At 40.1% G+C, this 10,651-nt stretch overlaps 1 protein-coding gene across 3 annotated transcripts in view; it reads right to left on the bottom strand.

The window, feature by feature from the left end:
- Positions 1 to 2,001: 2,001 nt before the first annotated feature.
- LNP1 (leukemia NUP98 fusion partner 1) overlaps positions 2,002 to 10,651 on the bottom strand; it is a 42,488-nt gene continuing 33,838 nt past the window's right edge. For 2 of the 3 annotated variants that reach the window (XM_010841950.1, XM_010841951.1), the window contains exons 4-5: positions 8,579 to 8,809; positions 4,150 to 4,516 (exon numbers count right to left, since the gene is read on the bottom strand). In XM_010841950.1, the coding sequence (XP_010840252.1) occupies positions 4,367 to 4,516; positions 8,579 to 8,809 (381 nt within the window). In that variant the 3' untranslated portion in view covers positions 4,150 to 4,366. Of the gene's footprint in view, positions 4,517 to 8,578; positions 8,810 to 10,651 lie in introns of all 3 variants that reach the window. The other variant, XM_010841952.1, reaches the window with a different exon arrangement.

The following is a 10,651-nucleotide window of genomic DNA, read 5'->3' as shown; positions in this document are numbered from 1 at the left end:
TCACTCTCCTCTTTCACTTTCATCAAGAGGCTTTTTAGTTCCTCTTCACTTTCTGCCATAAGGGTGGTATCATCTGCATATCTGAGGTTATTGATATTTCTCCCGGCAATCTTGATTCCAGCTTGTGCTTCTTCCAGCCCAGTGTGAAGAAAAGCTGAAGAAAGCTGAGTGCCAAAGAATTGATGCTTTTGAACTGTGGTGTTGGAGAAGACTCTTGAGAGCCCCTTGGACTGCAAGGAGATCCAACCAGTCCATCCTAAAGGAGATCAGTCCTGGGTGTTCATTGGAAGGACTGATGCTGAAGCTGAAACTCCAGTACTTTGGCCACCTTGTGCAAAGAGTTGACTCATTGGAAAAGACCCTGATGCTGGGAGGGATTGAGGGCCGGAGGAGAAGGGGACGACAGAGGATGAGATGGCTGGATGGCATCACTGACTCGATGGACGTGAGTCTGCATGAACTCTGGGAGTTGGTGATGGACAAGGAGGCCTGGCATGCTGCGATTCATGGGGTTGCAAAGAGTCAGACACGACTGAGTAACTGAACTGAACTGAGATAGGGAACACAAGAGGAGGGAAAGACAGGGGGGCAAGAAATAATAATGTACTTTTTAAAAGTGAGTTTGAGGGAATTTCCTGGCAGTCTAGTGGTTAGGACTCCATGATTTCACTGCTGAGAGCCCAGGCTCAATCCTGGGTCTGGGAACTAAAATCTCACCAGCCTTGTGGTATGACCATAAAATTAATTTAAAAATGAGTTTGCAATGCCTATGAAAACTGCAACTAGATATATGTCTAAGGTCCAGTTGTGTGTGTGGGTGTGGTGCTCAAGAGAAAGGTCTGCATCACAGGAAGAGATTTAGGGGCCATTTGGGGCTTCTCTGGTGGCTCAGATGGTAAAGAATCTCCCTCAAGGCAGGAGACCTGGGTTCAATCCCTGGGTCAGGAAGATCCCCTGGAGAAGGGAATTGCAACCCACCAGTATTCTTGCATGGAGAACTCCATGGACAGAGGAGCCTGGCGGGCTGCAGACCATGGGGTCAGTTGGACATGACTGAGTGAATAACACACCACATAGGTAGCTGACCCCATGGGAATGTTTGAGATTGCTCAAAAAGAATAAGCGGAGTCAGACATATGCCTAGAACACATGCCTAGACAAAGCCTAGAGGAAAGCCAACATTTAAGGGTTAAGGATTCCTCAACAAAGACTAACCAAGAATGATCAGTGAAGTCCAAGGAACCAGAGAATATAGATCATAACAACCAGAGAGGACTTCAGAAGGGAGAGAGTGGTCAGCAATGTCAGAAGCTGCCAGATAGTCAAGCTAAGGAAGTAGAGCAATGTTTTCATACAGTTTGACAGTAAAGGGGACAAGAGTGACTTTGAAGAGAACAGCTTCCAAAGAAGGTAAAGATAAAAGTCACATTGCCACAGACTGAAAATTCAGGGAGGAATGTAATAGATACTCTTCAGGAAGTTTTCTGTGAAAGGAAAGATAGCTAAGGTGGTAACTCAGGGAAAACAAAGTGTTAGTCACTCATGTCTGACTTTTTGCAAGCCCATGGACTGTGGCCCACCAGGCTCCTCTGTCCATGGAATTCTCCATGCAAGAATATTGCAGTGGGTAGCCAACCCCTTCTCCAGGGGATCATCCGACCCAGGGATCAAACCTGGGTCACCTGCATTGCAGGCAGATTCTTTACCATCTGAGCCACCAGGGAAGGCCAGGGTGGTAACTATTGGCTATTAAAAGTGGTACCTACTGATATGTTGTGAGGGAAACTTTCCAAGATAGAATAGACTTGAGCACATTCTAAGTATGTTTCCTTTGTAATAACCATTAAAATTATGCACTCAACTATTTTATTGACTTTAAAAGATGTTATCACATATTATTAACTGAAATGAGTTAATGTTTGGACATAAGTTGTGTGTGTATATCTGTGTACATAGATAATATTCTGAAAAGACATAAAATAAAGTATATCTCTGAGTAAGTATAAGAATTTTTAATTTTTATTCTCTTTCTTTTATATCTTTATTATGACAAGTATTGTTTTATTTTAAAACAAATTTTAAAAAGGCAATAAATAGACAAAGTCATATTCAGAGAGTCCCCCCTTTTACATGTACAATGGTCCTGAAAGTGTGCTGAAAATGGACTTTTCTTCAATTTGATAAAATATAGAATAAAATTCCTAATTCTGATTTTTCCAGGTATCATCATCCTTGAAGGGGAAGAACCTTCACACGTATCCTGGTTGGAGTGGAAGGTGGCTACTCTCTCAGTCAGCCAGCCAACGCGCCCCGAGAAATCCAGGTATTTCTCCTTCCCGTGGGTGGGCCACTTCTCCCCAGACCTTTATATTGGGGCCACAGCAATGTATAGATCATCCCCACTTCTAAAATTTGGTTAGCAAGACTGAAAAGTACCCAAAGCAAAGGTGGAGAAACCAGTATTTTCCCCACAACTACAGCAGAACACAAACCTCAAAGGCAGGTCAGGTCCCGTTCTCCACCTTGGTAGCAAACACACCAGGTACTAGATTGAAGTCATCTTTTACTTGTGTGAAAAAGCATCATTGAGAGGCTACATGAAGGTATCAACCCAAAATGGTGAAGGTACAAGTTGTATGAATTGAAAGAATGCAAGTTAATGACCATCAATATTTTACTTTTATTTCACTGTTTTCCTCTTCTCTTTTTCTTTCTTTCTACTAACTATGCCAAAGTTAGTTTGTTCTTACATAAGCAATCAGTTGTGGTATAATTCTGGGAGATCTTTACAAAATAGAGATTCTTGCTACCCTTGGGCATTTAAAGATCCAAGACAGAGATAAAGAATAAAAAGAAGGCAGGAATAGAGACCCAGATGTAGAGAACAGACTTATGGTTATGGACACAGCAGTGGAAGAAAAGGGTGGGACAGATTTGAGAGGATGGCATTGAAACCTATACATTACCATATGGAAAACAGAGAACCAGTGGGAAGTTGCTGTATGACACAGGGAGCACAAATCCAGTGTTCTGTGACAACCCAGAGGGGTGGGATGGGGAGCGGAGGGAGCTTCAAGAGGAGGGGACATATATATATATATATATATATATAATATACACTTATGGCTGATTCACATTGTTATATGGCAGAAACTAACACAACATTGTTAAGCAATTATCCTACAATTAAATTTTTTTTAATTTTTTAAAAAAGAATAAATAGGGAGATTTCAACTATCTCTCCTTCTAGGGGAAAAAAATAGAATATGGGCTCAACGTGTTTAATTAACCTGACTGTGGTGATGGTTTCACAAAGAATGTCATATACATACACGTCGATCATCATGCTGAACAATTTAAATATACACAAATTTATTCATCAATTATACTTCAATAAAGCTGGAAAAAGAATAAAAAGTCCCTGCTTCAACAGCACATACAGTAACACTGGAACTTCTCTGGACACACAGAAGATTAGCACAGCACGTGTGTAAGGGTGACATGCAGATCTGTGCGAAGCATTCCATATGTTTCAAATAAGTCATGGGTGTAATGTACAGCAAGATGACGATAGTCAACAATACTGTATTGTACATTTGAAAGTTGCTAAGAGAGTAAGTCTTAAAAGTTCTTATCATCAAAACTATAACCCACTTCCAAGTCCTGCTTTTCTCATTCACCTCTGCCCATTTACAAGAAATCACACACAGACTAAGTCAGGACCCTCTGCCAAAGGGAAAAAGATGTCCTGCCTCAGGTTAGGAACATGAGTCAGAATGAGCTGAGTTCTGGCCCTAACTCTGATTACCTCCTCAGCAGTGAAAGACAGAACTTTCCTAAACTGCAGTTTCCTCTGCCAGCAAGTAAAAAGACTACACCCCACCTTGGGAGTGGTGAGGACTATTTCAGGTCATGCTTTCAAACTTTCCACATAGTACCTGGCACCTTTAATTACCAGTTCTCATTAAATAATGGCCATTAGACATACTTATATAATAACTTCTAGTAAGGAGTTCGAGTCACACCAATGACTTTTATTTAAGATTATTTGTGAGGCTGATGTGGAAGAAGGGTTGGTGAAGATGTGTAGGTGGCTCTTTAAATATCTCTCTTTACATTTTCAAGAATAACTTTATTCTATTAAAATACCTTTTATTATTTTTATTCCCCTAAAAGGGCAACAGAGCAGATCATACTCTGAAGAGCAGGTGGGGTATGATGCAAGCTGTCTTGGGGAGCAGCTGAATCAACCACCCACCTGAGTCACTCAGCATCTGCAGACCCTCTTACAGGTACCGTTCCTGGGTCTGGTAAATTGGGGCTCAAAAAGCAGCAGCGTCGGTAGTCATGGTGTGGAAGCAAAGGGTTATTTGAGCGCTTTTTCAGACAGGGTGGGCAGGTACGCTTCTCCATGCTCTTCCTTCCTAGAGCTCCTTTTTTCCTCCACTTTCTTGCAAGACCTCACTTCCAGAAACCGGCGTTCTCTCTCATTTCTCTCCTTTCTGCTCTCAGGTCCCTGATAAAGAAGGATTGGAAAAGGGTAGATAGCTGACAACATTCAACATTTTTCCTAATTATCAGAAATGTAGGAAACTCTAATCATTTAGGAGACTTTCACATCTTAGTTTTTAGTAATAAATTAGCACAAGCCTAAGGGTATTGCTAAAGCTTTAGTCATAAACAAAGGAAGAGGGGCCTTGGGCACCAGCAGATGGTCTGTGGAGGAAACTCAGTCTGCACATGACTCTGCCTCTAAGGTACAAAGGGATGTGATTTCACAGTAAAATTAATACTCTTCTGGTACTTTTTGAAAAAGAATGTGGCAAGGGAATCATACATTGAATGATTCTAACCTCCTCACGGTCACTAAGGGTTTGCACTAAGTTTTCAGATAAGGACTAGGTAAAGAATGAAGTGTCAAGAATGACATTCAACCACATTAACATTCCCCAACAAGTTGCCCAGGGGTCCACATTCAATGGTCAAATGAACGAACACACACTGTTGTTCTAGGATGGGGCGATATGACACCAACTAGACTAGAGACCCTACTGCTTAGATTCTACACCTAGGCGGAGGGAGACAATCAACCAATAAGCCTGAAAGGAAATAAAAAAATAACAGGTAGTTATAAATGTAATGATAACTATAAATAGGGTGATGTGATAGGGAACTGTGTGGAGACTGGGGGCAAGGGGAGAGGTGTGCTTCTTTGGTTTCCATGGTCAGAGGGTTAGTTTCAAAGGAATTACTTACAAAAGACTAGTATTGATCAATATAGTGATGGTATCTATTTACACTTCAGTTTTTTAAATAAACAAAATCATTATTCCCCCATTGTCCACTTGAATTGGAAATGCTGCAGAACTCCTGAGTGCCTATGAGGTGAACATAAGCAGTAACACTCAGATGAGCAAGGTCATGACTAGCCCAGCAGGGTGAGCTATGGGGATGTCTGGTTACTGAGGGGGTGTTATCCTCTGTACAGTGTTAAATTGTTTTCATACTGAGATTATTTCATTTCTATCTATAATGGTCCACTAGTCAAAATCAGAAAGCAAAACAAATGATGATGCTGAGATACAGGTTAAGAGGGGCTTAAAAATTGTACTAGCCCTGTAAATGTGCCTCCAGATTATTTTCATTAGGTCCAGCACTTGTATTAAATCCATCAATCTGCTCATAATTCATATTTAGCAGCCAGGAATATCTCTAATCCTTATAAGAACAGTATAAAATAGAGAAAATATAGTGATGATTATTTGCAATTTGGCTTTTCCCTCATTGAGAATAAAGACTATGTGAAAACTGCTCATAATAATAACCTGAAATATTTTTTTCTTATCTTATCACTTAGAAACAAAGTGAGAAAAATTATTTTAAAATGCCAGTTGAGTTTTTCAATATCAAAAGGAAAAACTTTAATGTTATTGGTCATGAACAGATCACAAAAGCAGTTTTCTGGCTCTTCTTGATGCTAAAAGATGTAAAATTTAAATCTACATAGTAGTATACATTTGGCCCCCAAATAAAAGCCAATATACATCATTTTTAGATTTGCTGACAAAACACACTTTTTAATGTAGTTAGTTTCAGAAAATCACATCAATTGTTACACAGAAAAATGTTTTAAAGTATTTATTTTCCAAATTGTTTTATTTGGAATGAAGAAAAATTTTATAATATAAAAGTAATATAAAATTTAAAATATTTAAAATTATTTATCATATATATTGATCACATAATATGAAAAGCATTTTAATGATTTTGTAAATTCCTAGCAGGTTTCTAGGTTATTATACAGTTGTCCCTTAGTATCCTCAAGGGGACTGGTTCCAAAACCACCCACGGGTACCAAGATGCATGGATGCTTAAGTTCACAAGTACAGAACCCAAGGACATGAAGAGCCAACTACATACAACTATGAACAGAGTTCTTGAGTCAAAAAAGTTGAAAAGGCTGCCTTGGTTATCTTGGCACTCAAAAGGAAGAACTTGAGAAATGAATGAAACAAACATTCTTATATTTTAAGGATAAGATAATGACATCTCTTTAAGTAAGAAAATTGATTTCACATTTACACACTTATGTAAACATGTGATATGAATTTTTTCTGTGGCCAACAGAATCAACAAAGAATTGTTCTGATTAAATTTTTTTTCAAAACATATTTATATCCTTCCTTACTCTAGAAAGAATTTAAAGCAAGTCAATTCCCTGATTAATATAATTAATGACTTTAACAAGCAGTTTTGAAACAGATGTGAAAAAATATTTTATTCCTGCCAAAAGCTCATAATGTGAATCTAATCATGAGGAAATATCAGATGATTTCAAACTGAGCTTCATTCTAAAACATAACCAGCCAGTCTTATGAAAGATAAAGACTGAGGCATTGCTGCAGAAATAAAATAGCTTAAAGGGACATGAAAATCATTTGCAACACATGATCTGGAATCTTGATATAAAAAATATTATTGGGACAACTGGGAAAATAGGAATAAGGCCAATAGATAAGATATTGTGTTGGTGTTCATTTCCTGAGTTTAATTACCATACTATATTTATATCCTTGTGCCCTTGTTTGGGGGTGGGAAGGAAAGAGAGAGTAAATGTAAATGGGATAATATGTTTACGTTTAGAGGGAATCTAGGTGAAAGGTGTAGTCTTGGCACTATTCTTGCAACCTTGTTCTAAGTCTGAAAGCATATCTAAAAAAAAAAAAAGTATTAAAAAAAAAAGACAAAATAGAAACCCTTAATAATGTTTAGACACAGAAAGTGACAGCTGTTCACTATTCTTCCTTCCTTATTCCTTTTTTGATCCCGTAGAGATAGCACTTACTCAAGGGGAGTCATAGATACACAAGGTCACTGCGACAAAAGTGAAGTGGCACCGTGAGGCAAAGATGCACAGTGACAATCCCAGCAGCTGTCACAGCTAGGCAGAAAGCACCGAGCTCGGGGGACCATGAGGTAGGAAGCCCATGAGTGTCTTCCCTAGCCAGTCACAGAGCGCAGCTCAAGATCCAGGTGGATCTAGCCTTACTTATTCGCTCCATCCACTACATGGCAGAAACATATCATTATTCTTCTTTTGCAAAATAAAACCAAAATCAAAGACCCAACAAAAAAGAAGTATGTTGCTCAGGGCTGCTCAGTGAACACACTGCAAAGTTGAAAAACTAACCTCCAATTAATTGGTCTCTAGTTTAGGACTTTATGTATCAGTTTTGGCATCATCAGTGGTGCTTCTAGTCTTCCCCCCATTTCCTGCCTGTTTCCCTTATGCCTCACTTGGATTCCCACGAGGCCACTGTGACCACTCCTGCTCCTGCTCTCCATGGTGTCCAGAGAGTTCCTTCTGTGTGCTTTTTAAAGATACAGGGGGCACAACGCCATCACAAACTATTTCCTACCAGATTACATAGGGGAGGATAAGAGCAATAGGGACAGCTTTTTCTTTTTCATACAGTGGAAAGAGAACAAATCACAATTATTTGTAATAAGGGTGATAGAAACAGTCTCAAAGAACTAGAGGACATTGGTAACAAAACATTCCAACCAGCACTTCTTCAGGAATTCTTCCTACACCCGATGTCTTTAAATAATAATAATTTAAAACCTTTATGTACATCTGGGCTATCTAAAACAGGTATCATTTTCCAAAGATCTCAATGCTGCTGCTGCTGCTAAGTCGCTTCAGTCGTGTCCGACTCTGTGCGACCCCAGAGACAGCAGCCTACCAGGTTCCCCCGTCCCTGGGATTCTCCAGGCAAGAACACTGGAGTGGGTTGCCATTTCCTTCTCCAATGCATGAAAGTAAAAAGTGAAAGTGAAGTCGCTCAGTCGTGTCCGACTCTTTGCAACCCCATGGATTGCAGCCTACCAGGCTCCTCCGTCCATGGGATTTTCCAGGCAAGAGTACCAGAGTGGGGTTCCATTGCCTTCTCTGAAAGATCTCAATGCCAAACTGTAAATAAGAAGCTAGATTTGTTCTCCCCAGACTGGGAGAGTACGAACTCTTTGAGTTTCCTTTTCTAAGACAGCTTAAATATTCAATAACTCTGTTACATACCAAAGAGACGGAACGTTTGGTTCTAAAGCACAGTTGCTGTTCAAAGGAGTCTGAAAATGACTGAATTTTGGAATGGGATCTTCCTTTTGATTCCAATGGCTCCTTGAATGACCCATCCCCTGAGCACTTTCTGTGATCCCGCACTTGAGTGTGGCATCGAAATCCCTGGTCCTCATAAGAATACCTTCTAGGATGGCTGGCAGACGACATTATTCTGGGAAGTACAGGAAACTGGGAATACAGAATAAAAAATGTTACAATATAAACAGACTGCACAATATTAGCACAGAGACAGAATGTCCATAGATTACTAACCAAACGAATCTCATGTTGAACTGAAATTTCATCTTCTTGATCAGTAGGACCTTTCTACAGCAATGAGGCAGTGGAGTCAATTGGTCAAAACATTAAATATCCCAAGATTAGCTTTGTTGCTCCTGTATCATTAGGGTGGTATAATCAAGTGTCCCAAGCCTTAAACTGACATGTAAAAAAAAATTTCAAAATAATCAAGTGAAAATTTTAAAGAAGCCATAAACATTAAAAAAAATAATACAAAGATGAATAGTTGTGTGATTTCTGTATAGAGAAGGAATTTCTAAGAGCAAAGAACAATAGAAGAAGTCAAAAGGAAAAAAATTCATTTAATTACATAAGTAAAGCTAATATACATGAAAACAACACAAAATTATGCAGTGGACAAAAAAAACAACAAAATATTTGCTACAAGTTACTAATATTTAATAAATACTCTGAAGATAAATAAGTATATTCACATATACATACAAACATAGAGGTCAGGTAACACAATGACAGCAACAGAAAATGATCAACAACTGGAAAATAATCAAAGACAGAGTTCAGAGAAGCCAAACTTTTGAAAGAATTGTGACATTTGCTCTCTCAATTTCTCTTACTCTCCAAACCACCCCAATCCAGCTTTTGCAGCCACGTGTTAGTTAGGATATTGGTCCCCATGTTGCCAAATGCTGTGCATGTTTTAGCCTTTCATCCTTTATGTAGCCTCCAACCCAGGTGCCTAGGGAGCCATTCTGAAACAGTCTTTCTCTTGCCTTCTGCCATGGCACTTCTTGGTTCCCCCTTCACCTTTCTGCCACTGTGTTTTAGATGTTTGCTCACTTCTCCCTTCTGTCTGCTCACAACTGCTGGAGTCCCCAGCGCTCTAAACCAGTCCTCCCTCCCTTCCTTTGCTTTCTCACCTAACACTGTCTCTCTAAATGCCTCACCCCCAGACTTCAATTTCTATCTATACCCTAGTTTCCTCATTTATACTGACTTCTCCCCTGAGCTTCTGCCCGCTCAAAACTTCCCTTCTTGGTTTCCCATAGGCACACAACCTGATCCGTCCAAATTCGAACTCATTGCCTCTCCTCCCCAAACCTGCTTCTCAAGTGCCCCTCAATTTAGAAAAGGCATCGCCATTCACCTGGTTGCTTGGGCCACCTTCCACATCCAATTGCCAAGTCAGTAGAATCCACCTCTCAAGTGTCTCTGAAAACCATTCACTTTTTTCCAGTGCCACCGTTACTACCCTAATCCAAGTCATCACTACCTTTTGCCCAGATTACAGTGGCAGCTTCCTTCCTAGTTGGAGCTATCCTGGGTTCACTCTTACTCACTTTCCCCACAGCACCCAGCATACTTAAAACAACCGCAACAAACATACGCCATCACGCTTCATCTCTTCACCCTCACCTCTTCAAGGACACAGCCTCACTGGTCGCTTCCTCCAGCTCACTTGCTCCTAGCCAGCACAGGCATTTTCACAAGAGGTCCTCTCTGGCTGTGACCCCACCCCTTCACTTCATCACCAGCTAATCGCACTTTACTCACAGTGGAAACCACACCCCCCTCAGAAAGCCTTGCCTTCCCCCTTGATTGGTCCAGGCCCCTGAGGCACTGTTAGACACTCTCCCTGAGGTCTTATACTTCTTCATGACGCTTTTCACAACTGTCGTTGATCTTCTGGTTAATTTTGTTACACGTCTCTCTTCTCCAGTAGACTGTGTGCTCCACGTGTCAAGGGCTACGTATCATTCTCTCCTAGAAACT

The sequence above is a fragment of the Bison bison genome, unplaced genomic scaffold (assembly GCF_000754665.1).
Source record: "Bison bison bison isolate TAMUID 2011002044 unplaced genomic scaffold, Bison_UMD1.0 scf7180017864168, whole genome shotgun sequence".
NCBI lineage: Eukaryota > Metazoa > Chordata > Mammalia > Artiodactyla > Bovidae > Bison > Bison bison.
Note: the sequence above shows the minus strand (reverse complement) of the source record. Positions and strands in the feature narration are given on the sequence as shown.